The sequence below is a fragment of the Lepidothrix coronata genome, unplaced genomic scaffold (assembly GCF_001604755.1).
Source record: "Lepidothrix coronata isolate B3197 unplaced genomic scaffold, Lepidothrix_coronata-1.0 Scaffold283, whole genome shotgun sequence".
NCBI lineage: Eukaryota > Metazoa > Chordata > Aves > Passeriformes > Pipridae > Lepidothrix > Lepidothrix coronata.
Window position 1 is genome coordinate 198,045 of NW_016690463.1, and position 15,404 is coordinate 213,448.

Consider the following 15,404-nt stretch of genomic DNA (forward strand, 5'->3'; position numbering starts at 1 on the left):
GACACCCTTGGCTGGGAAGCAGAAGGGGCTGTTGTGCCAGGAGAGGAGAACATTCCCAGTGGCTGAGAAGCTGCTCTGCCTGTGAGGCTGCCAGGTAGAGCCCAGGCACAGAACCAGCACAGCAGCTAAAGGCACCATCCACGGAGGGTGACAGCAAGGGATCAGTGCACTCAGTGCATCAGAACATCAGCCTTTTGTGCTGCAAACACTTGAACCCCAAGCAGCAGCAGCAGTATTTCACCTAATTAGCAATTTGCCTGACTACACCCTAAATTGGGGATTCAATTATTTCACATTCACACCATTTTTAGGAATCAAGCAAGAAACACCGTAAATAAATTTCCCTTTTAGTACTGCACGAGTTTTAATGGACATTTTGCATTACAAGTTCTAGAGTCACTTTTGTCAAGCCTCGAGTAGGTAAATATAAATCCTTGAGAAAATCTGAATCCTCAGGGTTATTTCTGAATTTTTTTTTTTAATTCAGCTTCCATATATTGCTGCAATCTTTTAAGCTGTGTTTCTGTCAGGCTCAGGAAAACATTGCCTCTGAATGCATTTAGTAGAAGGCAACTAGCCTTTGTTGATTCACTTTTTCTACCTCCCCTTCAAGTACAAATAGTAAAACAACCAACTTTGAAACATTTATTTTAAGCAACACAGAGAAAAGGCCAGAAAGGCACAGCTATTGGCTCTGGAAAGGAAAAGTGCATTTTGCACTCAGGCTCAGAGTGACAGGGCAGAAGGCAATGATGGGCACAGACAAGAGGGGTGAGATGTGTGGAACGCACCTTCGGAATCATCGCGCAATTGCTCCACCACATCTGTCAAATCCTCCCAAGAGTCTTTGCAAACAGCAAAAGGAAAGGAAAAGAAAGAAAAATGTCATGCAAGCCGTGATCTAAAGGAAAGATTCAAAATCAAGGTACAAGCAAAAGGGTAACTGAAAGGGAGATTTGCATCATACAAGGCTTAATTCAGAGGGGCAAGAGATCTGCAAGTCAAAAGGGTTTATTAGTCTGCACAAAGCAACAGAGCAAAGCATTTCCCTCCCAGATCAGGGTAGGCTTCAGTAAAGCTGCAGAAGCTTTGTTTCTGCATTAATACAAGCAACCTTTTTGTAAAGCACATCCTAAAAGGAAAAGCAACAGAAGCATTATTTTATTTGTAAGATAAAAGCACTGAACTTGAGATATTTAAGCAATGTCAGCATTTGCTTCCATTTCCTCATACCCAGCGCCCAAGAGGGAAACAGGCACACGTGGGAAGCAGGCACAGGCACATTCAGGGAAAGGACACACTGAGGGTGCTTTAAAGAAGGTTAAACAGAGCTTTAACTCCGTTATGACCACCATCCCAAGTGACAAATCCCTCAGAGGAGACCCAGCTGAGCCTGATGTGGGTCACAGGCTTTCTGTTGTCACCGTGATGATGATTCCCCAAGTTTTCCATCAGGGAAGCACCTCTCTCCTTGGCAGAAGGAGGGAGGTATCCTGGCAGAGGAGCAGGCAGGACAAGGAAAACTGGTTTTAGCACACCCACAGAGTCCCTGGTTTCCAACCCAGAAAGCCAAGCCGGACAAAGCCCCGGAGGGTCTGACCCTTGAGCATTTTCCACTCCCCACTTACACGCCTGCTCTCCCCAGCACTAATCCGTGATCCGAGGAAGGTCCGAAGCACAGGAAAGGCTCTATCCCGCTTCCCAAGCCACCTGTGCTAAAGTCCTGGGCAAAGTACACCCGGTGCTGGGCCCTCCTCCCTCCCACACAGCCACTGCCAGCCTCCTGCCACAGGAGCAGCAAACAGCTCATCCACCGGCACTGCAGCTAAACAAACAGCAGCAGCCAAATCCCAGGACAGCTAACAAAGGACTGGGCCCCAAAAGCTCCCTGTGCTCCAACGCCACTGCCCAACAGTCCTCTCATCCTTGGAGACTGCTGTATTCACAGGGCTGAATTTTAACCATCCGTTTTCCTCACAAACCAGGGACCTTAACAAACATTCCCCTATGGCTAAGCACTGCTGCAAGAGCAACACGGAGTTTCACGACAGGAATCCCCTGTTGTTGCAAGAACAAATCCCTGGTGATGCTCTTCCTGCCACCAGCCCCCCCATGTCCTACATCTATGGCTTTTGGTCTTTCATGACAGGTGTTCCAGGTCCCTGAGGGTCCACTGAACCTCTCAGTGGTGGACTGACCTGTCTCCAATGCTTTCCAATGCTTTCCAGGACCCCACTGCACAAATAGGATTCCGTGACTCGGATCCAGATGCTGGTCATCCCAGAATCCCTACCTGCACACAGTGAGTGAAGCCAGACACCATCACCGAAAGGTCTTCTCTAATATCAAGACTTTGAGGTTTTTTGTTAATCTAAACAATAAACAGTGAAGAACAGGTAACCAAAACCAGATTTACCAGTAGCTGGGTAGAGGAACAGAGAGAATTGCCAGGCTTCACTCCGTCTCTCATGTGACCCCTCTCATATATGTTTTAACTCTTAGCAAGTGATCTTTATAAAGGCTCCCAGGCAGGTGTCCAGGGGAGACACAGATATTTTCTTCTCTTCTGTCCTTACAAACAATAACCCTATGTTCCTTCAAGCAAAAACTGCATGAATTTAACCTGGCACTACAGAATTTGCATCAGTTTAGAGGCAAAAGCACACATTTAATTAGCACTTTCATTTTTATTCATTTTTTCATGCACCCAGCTGCACTTTGCATACAGTTAATTTCTTCTCTTACATTGTACAGTTTTTCCCCACTTGTCTGGAAATTCCACCAACAGTGGGGGGAAAATCCTTCACGCAAACAAATAAAAAAAAAATCACAAAGGCCTGAAACTTACTTGTTTCATAGCCCTTGTGGTACCTAAGACAAATTCAATATTTTGGATTATGATGGAAAACATCCAAGTCTGTACCAAGTTTAGAAAACAGGATGACCAAGACCTTTAAGTCTTCATAAAACAATTAAGTCCTTCCAACCAGATTCCCAGGAAGATTAGTATTATGGAACTGGACATAAGTCCTTACAAAGGAACTGGAGTACTTATTATCACTAATATATTACTCAGGAAAATCCCATCCATTATTTGGACAAAGGGTTTTGCAGTCCCTCCCTTCACTGACACAGGGGCAGTGTCTCCACTGGTTTGGTTCAAGGGGCAGGGATACACTTTCCCATGCCAATAAAAGCTTTTACAAGTAAACCCTGTGAGAATGGACCAGCATCAAAATTATTTCAACACTGATATCAAACAGAGTGCTGAATTTTTGCACTTTTTTAAAGGTTGAAGATATTAGTATAAAACAGTTCAGCATTAAAACCTTGCTGAACCAATGAATATTATCAGCCTCAAACACCACGTGTTGATACGACAATCGAGATCTTCCACAGATGAAATGGAATCACAGAATCAGAATGCTTTAGGCTGGAAGGGACTTTAAAGTCCATCTCATTGTACCTTCCACTATCCCAGGTTGCTCCAAGCCCCGTCCAACCTGGCCTTGGACGCTCCTAGGGATGGGGCAGCCACAGCTTCTCTGGGCAACCTGTGCCAGGGCCTCACCACCTCACAGGGAAGCACTTCTTCCTTCAGGAAGAATAGGCCAGGAGTTTTTACATAGGTCAGGATCTTTTAAAAGTATTTTTAAGTACAGAAGTTTTTAACTCATTCCTAAGGAGAAGTTGAGTAGTCAGTAAAATAACCTAAAAAAAACCCCAAAGCATCGGGTTTGGGAAGTGAAACCTGAGCTTGATATAGAAATTACTGACCAAGGGTGCCATGTTAGCTCTGCTGAGAAAGGCTTGGCCCACATCTGCTCCAGCACACTCCCTGAACTGTAGGGACAAATACTGCTCTATCATAAAACGAACCTCTAGTCACACTGCTATATTTAAATTGCATTCTCTGGTATTTGTTGCCTTAGGAATACATTTAATAGCAAATAAAGAGATTGAGGAAGAAAATTAAGTAGATGCTGTTAATATTATTGGAGGTACTTAAATGAATTCTTTCAGATCAGGTTTGCAAAGGAGGTGGATCATCAGGTGTTGACAAAGGAAAAGGATCAGCACAGGGTTCCAGCATCATGTTCAAACACCTGCAATCCAAAAATCAGGGAAGTCACCAGGCAGCCCGCAACATGGAATGCCAGGAACAATCTATTCAGGTAAAGTAGCTTAATATTTTTTTTTCAAACCCACTGCATAAAAATCCCATCTCAAAATACGCATGTATATGGAGAACCTTGCATATAGAAGAAAATAGCAGTTGATCTGCAACAATCCAAGAGAAAACATAAAGGAAGAAATCAAGAAGTACAAAGGACTTGGAAATTCCAAGTCCACTCTCCATAACATGTATGGGACAAGTAAATACCAAACATACATCCCAGGCATTAATGGTGTAATCCCACCCTAAATTTTATTCCCGTCTCCACATGATTTCCATCAAATAATTACCCAATTTCTCTGTGTTGCAACTGTGTGGAGTTATATGGAATGTTTCTCCACAACCAGCCTCTTTCCAGAGGGAAACACATGACCAAGTGCTATGGGAAATTTCTCATCCTATTTTGGCCCCTGATAGTTTGCACAAAGAAAACTAAAACCCAAACCCTTGAGGTTTTCCCCCCCATCTTTCACTTCCCAGCTCAGCTGACACTCAAGAAGTTTCTCTGCCATCCTTTTGACTATCTCCTAGGGATACAAACCTGTCCCAGGTTTCCCAGATCTGACTTCATTTAGACTGAATCAGCTCAAAAGAGCAAAGAAAACAACTCTCAAAAGTAATTTCTGAATTGATGTCTGGGTTACATGACCTAAGTGCTATTCCAGAGATTTGTGACCATGAACACACTGTAATTCATTTAACTTGCATTTACTGTTCAGATTTGTTTTATAATGGGAAAGGCCCAATCCATGGAGCAATTTCACCTCTCCCAACACTTTACTGTTCCTATTCCACACTACTAGAGAAACCCTAAACCAAAGTAACAGCTGCCAGTTTGCAAAACAAAAATATAATGAATAAGGTCGTGATGCTTCCCTAAATCCTTCTGAACTGTGCAAAGAAACATGGAAAAACACTTGGAGAGAAAATGGAGAGAAAAAGTGGAATCTGAATGATGATTCAATAACCAGTGCAAGAGATTAATGGGCATGAGGTGTTGAGAAGAGCATTTGCTTTTCCTGAAGCAACTCCTGCTTGGGGCATTTTACACAACCATGTCTGTTTAACTGAAACTTTTAGATTAGTGGTCAAAAAAATACAAAAATCTGACCTTATCTCTACCTTATAAAAGAGATAATTTCATCTTTGCATATTATAAACACATCATTCCAATTCTCCATTGTAGTGCAAAGAGAGGATTAATAAAAGAGGGATACTGTAATCCTTGACAGTTCCAAATAAATTCAGATCATCCCATTAGCACATGTATTCCTTACGGTCTCAATTACAAGGTGATCCTATGAGGATAATTTCCACAGCTCTAATGCAAAGGTCCTCACGATTATTCCAATTAGAAATTTAATGTGCAGTTAAATCATGCAAGGCCATTTGGTGTAACTTCTCCTCAAGTTGAGAGCAGTGTTCAATGCCATCCATACACACACACACACTCTTCAACATCCAACAGAAATATGATGGGGGTGTTTTTCACCTCCCTCTCTAAAAGTGCTTTAAAGGCCATACATTGCAAATAAACAAGGTTAACAGCCACCAGTGTTGCATTTCATTTTGAGGTGCCTGCAGAGCACAGGAGAGTTCTGATTATCTTATTAGGAATCATCTTTTTTTTTTTAAAATAAATTCTTCTCCTAAGCCCAGCAGATCTGCAGCAAACACCAAAATCAGCTTATTCTCATGCTCACCCAGAACTGTTCCTAACAGTTGAAAGAACAAATGAATCACTTTTATTGCTGAATTAATCACCCATATTACAGACTACATGGAATATATAAAGTTGCAAGTGACTTAGTAACTACACTGATGATTTACCCTTCTGCTACAGGCTGCTTTTAAATGGATCACAAGTTTTGCTCAGAGTTACTCTCCAGCTCCAGCTGGGTGGCAGGAAGGGAATTGCTCTGAAGGCAGGATGGCTGGTGAGGGCTGGGGGCACAGCAGATCACAGAGTGAAGAGAGGCCAGGGACAAGAGCTGATGGAGAGCAATGGGAGGCTTCAAATCCTCATTTCAACAAGCTGTTGGATCTCCTACTTACTGCAGTATATATTTTACATGTCTTTATTTGTAAGGCAAAAAACCTGCCACCCTTTCTTATGCCTTGGGCAGAAGTCTACAGCTTTTTTTTCCTTATTTGTAATGTCTACTTTTTCATATCGTGCCTACTTTTCATATTATGGGGACATGACAAGAGACACAAGCCCATGATCCTGTCCCCTGGCCCCGTGCTCACCCCGAGGACAGAGCAGCAGTGCTGATGCAGTAGCACCAGATCCAATGCCTGGGATACAGCTGTGTCAGCTCTTCTATTGTCAACACTCTCCCTGACCTTCTATCTCTGTTCAAAATATGACTTGGGTCCAAAAACACCGCCCCAAACAACCAGTCTTTCGTGCCTCTCAGCAAACAACCTTAATTTATGCATGAACATCTCCATGGAGGTCTTTATGGTACAGCTCCCTCCTTGAATTCTTTTTTGACGCTTTAATTAAATAATACGGCAATGAAATGAGCGAATACTGTTTTCTAGCCCTGTTTGCTACTCTGAGTGACTAATTACAGCTTTAAAAACTCCTGAGTAAGAGCAAGCGAGGTCTTTATGTCACACTCAGGTACTCAGGAATTGGAAGAGCTGAATTCCAGCTCTCCCTGTACTCACCTCCCTGAGCCCCTGGGATATGCTTGAGAGGGAGCCTTAAGTCTCTGCTTTTCAAACCTCTGTCTGGTATCCCACTGTGTGACTAAGTACTTGGCAAGCCAAATCCAAACCCAAGGGCTGCTGCCACTGAAAGCAGCTGTCAAATGGAAATTAAATTGTCCCTTGGGAATTTAATTTAAATCCCCACCACAATTTCAGTTGTCTCATCCAGCAAGACGATATAAGACTTTGCTGACTTGACAAGCCAGCAGCAAACAGGTCAAGCAAGGCTGTTTGGTGGAGTGGCTTTTCAGGAGCTACTGGAAAAGGGTCAGGCATGAAAAGCTGGAGCCTCCTTGCTTTAAGACCAAAAGGTGCATCCAGCAAGGGCACTGGGAACAGTGCTTGTGGCTACTGGGCAAAATTACTGCACAAATTCATCACCTCTCCTTCTTGCCCACTTGACTGGCAGAGCACTGCGTGGATGTCCTCTCGTGTTTTCAGTTCTCCGAGAGCTTTTAATCCTCATCCTGGCATTAAACTGTTTCTACCACCAACCCAGATCACCAGGAGAAAGCAAGATGTGCTTCACCTCCCCACTTCAGCCTTCCCAGCCATTCCGAAGAGCAGCACGCTCAGCAGGGGCCAGCTGGGGGACGTGTGATGGCATTGTCACCTGACAAGGGGCATCGCTGCGTAATCGCTTGGAGCTTTCCAAAAACTCCCCCCGACCGCCGCTGGGGTGCTGCCAGCGTGCTCCCTTTGTACGAGCTGGCAGCTCACTGACGGAGCTATCGGCCCCGTTCTGAGCGCAAAATCACCATCGAATGCTCTCACTGAGCACACAGCGCGGTTTTCCTCCTTCCTGCGATACACGAACCTGATACAACTAAAAAGATAAGGATTAAGCACAAATCTCTCAAAGGGTTGGGTTTCAAAAAAACCCGATAAATGCTAAGGACCATCTGAAGCAGTAATTTGGCTTTCTAACGTGGCAAAGGATGTCTGGGCTCTGCAGGCAGGACAAGATCATCTCTTCCCGGAGACATCCCCTCCCAACTCGTGCCGCGGCTGGAACAATGCGACGGCCGCAGAGATCCCGGGCAGGAACCGGACCGTACCTTCGTGGGTAGGCTCTGGGTCGGGTGTCAGCGAGATGTCATCCAGCTCCCGCAAGCAGAGCCATTCTCCATCCATCGACACTCGGAATTTGCAAAGATAGATGGTCTCCATGGCAGCCTGAGTGATCTTGTCTGTGGTGGGGGTTGGCATGTCGCTTTGAGGCGTCAGAGCAGACATGATGACTCAGCTGGTACAACAACAACGGGGGAAAAATAAGAACTAAAAATAAAAGCTTTCTGAAGAAGGAAATCAGAAATACCTTGCGATTAAAGGACAGATTGCTCAGGATCACAGAGGCTGCTCTGGCCTTTTCATGGATCAAGCAAGGTAAAAACGCTGCTCCTTCCCGCTCTGCTCTGCCTCCCTCCTTTCCACCGACTGCCGTCTCCAGCTATGCTAGAGGCTATCGATCCTCAGCATCCACAGGAAACCTGGCTCCGGCATCCAAGGCAGGAGGGAAAAACAGGTCCAAAATACGAAAAGAAGGGGAAAAAAGCAGCCGAAGCAAAAAGAATGGGTTCCTCTGGTGATGACCCCGGCAAAAACAAAGGACGAACGGGAGGCAGATCTCCAGGTTTGCCGAAATCCAAGTGCTGGTGCCCGTCTCTCTGCGAAGCCCGGCAGTGCTGCCGGGATTGGCTGTGCGCAGTGAGCAGGGTGGTGACCAAAATGGCTGACTAATGAACTGAGCTGGGAATCCAGGCTCATGTGATCGCCTGCAATTCCCAGGATGCTGCCGAGGCGCCGCGGATGCAGGGACGGCGATGGGGCGCTCATCACACACGGTACCCCCTCTGCGGGCTGCGCTCGTCGAGCCGGCAGCGAGCAGAACGCCCCCCGGGACTACAGAGGGCCAGCGCCAGCGGTACTAAGGCACATTTGTATTCCTTACACATCCCGGGATGCCACTACAGGAATTCAATCGGCACCTTTGTTTTCACGGAAGGTGTGCGAGTCGCAGTTTGGGCTTTATTCGCCGTGCCACCTGCCCAAAGGGCACCTTGGAGCTCAGATTCCCCACGTGCAAAAAAGTGTTAGGATGCATTTATCATCATTTCGAGGAAACAATGAGGAAAATCGTCTGGCTCTAAGCAGTTCAGTGACTGAGGAGGAAGCTCTTTCAGCAGGGCACATGCATATGGAAGAACAATGAGGGAGAACACCACGAACACAGCTGTGTGACCCAATCTTACCCTTTAAAAACCTCACCTGAGAATTGGTGCTGCTCAGGTGAGGCTGATGAAGCGATATTACCTCTCAGGAGACAAAGAAACATGCTTTCAACCTCTCAAGAATAATATGACAGTGCTGCATTCCCTGGTCCCTTCTCAGTTGTCTGAACCTCCTCTGTATCCCCATCCCACACTGCCCTGATTTCAGAGGACAAGTGCTCCCAGGTCACCAGACAGGCTTCTCATTCCTACACTGAGGTCACTATTGCTTCACCACCCACTTCAACTACCTTATCAAGCCCCAATACATTCCCTTATCTGACTTCATTCCTTAGTGGCTCCAGTATATCTGAGGAGAGCAGATGCACAGCATCCACCCGAAATGGATGGGCAGTCAGCCTTGGAGCAGGCTGTCACCAGAACTGTATATTGGTGAGAACACATGACTGATATACAGGATGTGCATCTGTTTCCTAGGGATGTGAAACACCAGAACAGGTCACTGGATGCACAGTTCAGCACAGCAATGTATGCAGCTTTTGGAAAAAGCACCCACTATGTAAAACCCTCATAAGACTGGAAAAAAGGGTGAAGAGCTGCTATTTCTGACAGACAAGAGGAAGCAGTTGCTTTCTGTGAATGCTTCCTGCCTGGTGCAGCACATTTTGACTCAGCATCTTTTTCCCCATTGGGCCAAACCCAAGCAGGCATCACAGAGCCTGTTTTTACAGCCATGCCAAGGGGAATTATTTCACCACTGAGTTACTATTGTTCCTTCTCCCCAAGAGAACAGAGTTTACAAACTGTGCTGAATGTCTTCACTCACGATTTACACACCCCTTCATCAGTGAGAGCCTCATTCACATTGCACCACTCCCAACTTTAAACCCAGACAAAGTGGCCATGCACCACCAGCTACAGAACAGCTGCTCGCCCTGGCTAACCTTTGGAAAGGGTCTACACAAGCGGCACAGGGGCAAAATAAACCCTTTAGAACACACAAAGCACAGAAGCTATTGCTCAAGCTATTATCCAACAGAGCTCATTATCAGACAGTTTAATTTCTTTGCTTTGAAGACATTAAAAACACAAACAGCATTGGGTGTAACCCTGCAGCTCCCATTTCACAATCCCAGTCTTCAGCTGAACGAACTCAGCTGGTAAGTGACCCCCACACCAGGATGACAGGGCAGGTCTGCTAAAAAAAAAAATCAGTAACTGTTCAACTTTCACTGGTTTGCTTTTAACATGAAGAAATAACGGAAGCCAGTCTGTCCCTTCCAGCTCAGTTCTATTTTCAGGCTCCTTTAGGCAATGATCCTGCTGCAAATACTCCATAGGGATATTTAAAGTACTTGGAAAATGTTTTTCATCTTTGATTATTAAACAAACACACACACACAAAAAAAAAAAACAAAACAAAGAGGAACTGACTTATTGACTTGTGACCTTTTTATCATCACCCACAAGAGAAACCTTTCCCTATCCCCCATCCTGTGTCTCAAAATTATAGACCAACAGCACCTTTAAGAAACAGAATAAAGGTATCAAATATTTGTGTTTTCATAAAGCCTTTCATAAAACTACCAGGCAACTCAAGGGTGCCTGATAAGGCTCCATCAGGGTTCAAGGATGGCCAATGGACAGAAATAATGCAGGGATAAATGCAGAGGAGAAGTTTTTCAGGATGAATCACTTTCTCCAACTCAAACCAGTCAGACAGCCTTGACTGGTCCTACGACCCCTCCTGTGAGCCACACTTTGGCACAAGCTCTTAGAGGCTTTGGCCAGATTGCAAAACAAGGCAGGTTTTTGCCAAAATGTTTATAAGATTAAGGAATTACCAACTGACTGCCTTGGAATTTTAAGACTAACCACCTGAAAGCAAAGCACTTGGTCAGCCACCAGTATTTGAGAGCTCAACTGTACTGGCAAGTATTCACAAGTTGAATAAATTAGAATAATCTAAGCAAAGAAACCCAAACTAATTCCCAAACCACCTTTTGGACTCCAGGGAGCATCTCCGAGTGTACTTTTACTACCAGAGCCTGCAAGCAAGCTGAGTTTCCATCATTAGGAGAAAGCTTTACCTCCCTCAGTGTGTAGAGATCGTAAAGCAGAAAGGACAAAGCCACCTCTGACACGGAATGTAATCTAATAAAATAAAATAAGCAACACAGCATCTACATTGCAAAGCCTGTTTCTGGCTCCTCTGCCACACAGATATGCACGTTACTTCAAATACCAGCTACTTTGAACCCTGCAACCTCAAACAGCAGTGGGGAAAACAAAGTTTAACAACCAAAACCACAGTGACACAATTTCTTAATTAATTACTAAGTGACGAAGTGGGTTTTGTTTACCTACTGTGAAATAGAGAGATACTATTTAAGCATTCGAGTAACTCCCATAACTGAGGGTACAACTCAAAAATGGGAAGAAAAGGTCTACTTAAAGTATCATGGTATTGTGTAGGCTTTCAGTGGGAGAAAGGAATGGTTTTGACTTGGTTTTAGGTCTGGGGTTTTTTTTAGACAGCCTAATCAATTTGCTTTTACTGTATTTAAGAAGTATTTTAAGGTTTTACTGCAGCTCAGCACGTTTAAGTAAATCTTCTTGCTCCTTCTGTCTGTCTGAAACCACCTGTAACAAACAAGCAGGTGCTGCTGGCTTGATAAGCTTTTGCCCTCTCCTTCCCTAAGCAGCTGTGGCCTTCACCTGATGATTGGAATCAGGTGAGAATCAGAGAGAACAGTTTAATGATTGCGTTTTAACAGGAAAAAAAAATACTTGAAATACACCTCCAAAATACTGTGAAATATTGGCTTTTTGGTGTATTGGCCACTACCTCACTGTAACACATAAGACTTTGCAGCAGCACCCACTGCTCCTGCTGCTCCTCTGTGATGAGCAAATGAAAGCTGCTTTAGAGATGGGAGAACTGGGAAAAACCAAAACAAGAAAAAACAAGAGATGATGAAAACAAGATTTAAAGACAGAGTTGGCCCCAGGAGAAACAGAGCTCAACACACCAAATAGATGATGATCCCTGTTCCCCTCGGACACTGCAATCACAGCATCACAACCACAGAGTATTCCCAGCTGGAAGGGACCCACATCAGCCAGTCCCTGAGCAGACCGTGACACACAACATTGCACAGGCAGCTGTCACCTCCACGGCTCAAAAGAACAAAGAAACTTCAATATGCATTTTATAAAGGTTTTTCACAAAGCTTGCACCAACAGGCACCACAGAGTAAGGCTGACACAGGATAAAGCACTGCTCAACCACTGAGCCTCTCCACTCCTTGTGAGCAAACGCTCAGTGATGCTCTGGTTTCTCCACATCTACACAACAGCCTTCTTACAACCAAGTTTGACCAGCTCTGAATATTGTTCTTCAAGTCTTCTTTTCCATCAGAAATAGCTCAAGCATGCACATCACAGGGTTTACTGGGGATAAAGATCTCCTGCTTAGGAAAAAATTACAAGGAAAAAAAGAAGGCTTTGACAGGGAGCTGTCAGTTCCAACAACAATTTACCACAGAGGGACTTCGGACTGTGAACGAAAGTTGGCACTCACAGACAGTCCTTCACAGAGCTCAGAGCAAAGTCAGGGCATTCCATCTCCTCTTGGCATTACAGGCATGGACTTCTTACCTCAGTGGTTACAGCTCTGCTGAGTAATGCCTTTCAGTACTTCAGCTTCCCAAGGAGAAACAAACAAATACCTACTCCAAAAATATCAGCTCCTGTGTGAGTGAACGCTTACCTGGGACAGGAGGTGGCAAAGCAAAGGCCAAAAGCTCAGTCACACACACTCTGGCCCCAGCCCAAAGGATGAAGCCGCTGGCTATTTTCAGAAAGGATGAAAAAGGGAAGATGGAAGATCTCTTCTACATGAACTCAGAAGTGTAGTTTTAATTCTATTTTAAAGCACACCCAACTACTACACAGTTCTCCAGCTTACCCAAATACACCGCAAGAATATCACAAAGAATCTTACAAAGCAGAAAACTATTTGCCACCCAACACACCCCACACAGCGATGCACTTCAGCCTTCTCACATCTCCAGGGTGCTGAGCCTTTGACTCGGATTTGTTCTCCCTGCCAGCACCAGGAGGGAGCCCGAGCGGGGGTTCCCCAGCCCCTAACTCCATCCCAAGTCCAGGACAGCCTGTTTGATCTCAGAGGCCGGCACGAATTCTCGCAAAGGGCGCAGGAAGGACTCTCAGGAGGGCTGGTTCTGCTGACCTGCTGGGCCAGCACGGCTCACACACACACAAACCGCCTCCTTCCCAGCTCTCACTGTCCCTTCTCCGGGCCAGTCCACGCCCGCTGCCCTTCCCTGCCGCCGGGGAGCAGCCAGGCCCCCCCAAACCCTGCGGCTCCCTGCGGGGCAGGGGCACCTTTCGGGCGGACACTTCGATCGCCGCGGGAGCCGCGCCCTTCGCCGCCCGGAGCGCTCCGGGCAGGAGCATCCTCGGGAGCGGCGCTCAGGGACCCCCCGCCCGCCGCCCACTGCCGGCCGCGCCCCGCGGGAGCCCCCGGCGCGGGGGAGCCCCGCCGTACTCACGGGCTCCGTCCGGCCCCGGGTAGCTCAGCACCAGCACGGGCAGCCCGGCCCCGCCGCGGGGCGCCGGGGGTCTCCAGAGCGCGGGCGGCGCGGCCGCGGCGCCGCCTCCATGGCCGGGGTACAGCAGGAAGAACGGCGGCGAGGAAGGGCGCGCCTCCTCCTCCTCCTCCTCCGCTGCTGCCGCCGCCGCCTCCCCGGGCTCGGCCCGCCGCTCCATGCCCGCGGGCAGCTCCGCTCCGGCCCCGTCCCGGCAACTTTCGGCCGGCGGCGGCAGCGCTGCCCGCTCCGCCTCCGCCATCGCCGCCCGCTCCCGCCCCGCCCCGGCCGGGAAGCGGCGCCGCGGCCGCCCCATCCTCCGCCCCCGGGGCCGGGGATGTGCTCCGGGAGCGGCTCTGCCCGGCGCGGGGGGAGCGCGGGGTGACACAGACACCGACAGCGAGATCCCGAGGGGCTCTTACCCGAGAAGCGAAGCCATTGCACCGTGTGCTGCCTCCCCCCGGCACGGACAGCGGCGTTCTCTGATCCTGGGACAAAAGGCGACAATACAAAGTCCAAGTGTATTGCTTAACGTTAAAACTGTCAAATAGATTGTCTTTCAGAAGACAGGGATAAACACAGGGCACTTAATGCGGAGGGTAGTGTTGTCAGCAGGCAGGCAGCACATAAATCTGCCAGTTTTAAAGAAGACCTTCGGTGCACTCAGGTTAAGCTGAAACACGCGCTGCTTTCTTTTCCAATCTCACATTAAAACTAAAAAAGCAAAGCTGTAAAGGCAACTGATTTCTGGAGGCTGATTTTCCAGCGCTGCCCCAAGTCATGCAACATGCTGCAACTAATTCAACAGATTCTTTAATCCATTTTACCAATCTCACAGCTGAAGGTTTGAATTTCTACTTGCTAATGAGAGTAAAGCAGTGTCTGATGGGGTATTATGGAACACAACTAGGAAAGCATTAACAAAACCTAAGGCAGCAGCAGGTATATTTCCACGTGAGATAGTCAATATATTTTCCTCACCCTGTATAAATAGAAATTCCAGGCTGTGATACAGAAAGCATTGTCCCCCCTCTGCCATTGTGCTCTGTACAAAGCAGCTCATACCCTAGAGCTTCCTACACTCTGCCTGTGTCACTTTAAATATGAATCACTTCCATGCAAGTGCAGGCAGGACTGACTATCCCTTGGATCACCCTGCTCCAGATGAGCAGGTGCAGAGGACCTGGGGCAGGTACCTCCGTGGCTGTGGGGGCGACTGAGGTGAGGCAGAGCAGTTACCTGAGGTGAGTCCCAACCAGCATTAGGGGCTGCTGAGGCCAACAGTCCTCTCCAAGCAGCACCCTGGCCAGGACAAGCACCATCCCACAGCTGAAGCTTGTCCTTGGCAGTGTCAGCACCTTCTCCAGAAACTGTGCTGAAAAAGGAAAAAAGCAGCATTAACTCAGCTCCACTTCTTGCTTCTTTTCCTGATCATTATCTGTGATCCTTCCCTGATTTTACATGTGTGCATTTTCATTGGGATTTTCAAACCTGTTTGCCACCAGGGATTTCCCTTTGGCACAAGTATTTCTTAAAACAGCAGTAGCGTCCCCCCTCCCATGGGGTTAATAATCCTGGCCTTCTCATGATCGCTGATACATAAAACCATACAGGAACGATATAGATGGCTTTGTCCAATCTCTGAACTAACCAAGTGGACATAAT

General features: G+C 46.9%; 1 protein-coding gene across 11 annotated transcripts in view; it reads right to left on the reverse strand.

Annotated features, from left to right (window-relative positions):
• The window catches only part of RUFY3 (RUN and FYVE domain containing 3), a 32,696-nt gene that overhangs the window by 16,703 nt on the left and 589 nt on the right, over positions 1-15,404 (reverse strand). Inside the window, exons 2-5 of one of the 11 annotated variants that reach the window (XM_017836719.1) lie at positions 14,979-15,114; positions 14,162-14,227; positions 7,954-8,141; positions 792-845 (exon numbers count right to left, since the gene is read on the reverse strand). In XM_017836719.1, the coding sequence (XP_017692208.1) occupies positions 792-845; positions 7,954-8,131 (232 nt within the window). In that variant the 5' untranslated portion in view covers positions 8,132-8,141; positions 14,162-14,227; positions 14,979-15,114. Of the gene's footprint in view, positions 1-791; positions 846-1,628; positions 1,650-7,953; positions 8,648-13,703; positions 13,779-14,161; positions 14,228-14,978; positions 15,115-15,404 lie in introns of those variants that run through there. The other 10 variants (XM_017836721.1, XM_017836723.1, XM_017836718.1 and 7 more) reach the window with 10 other exon arrangements.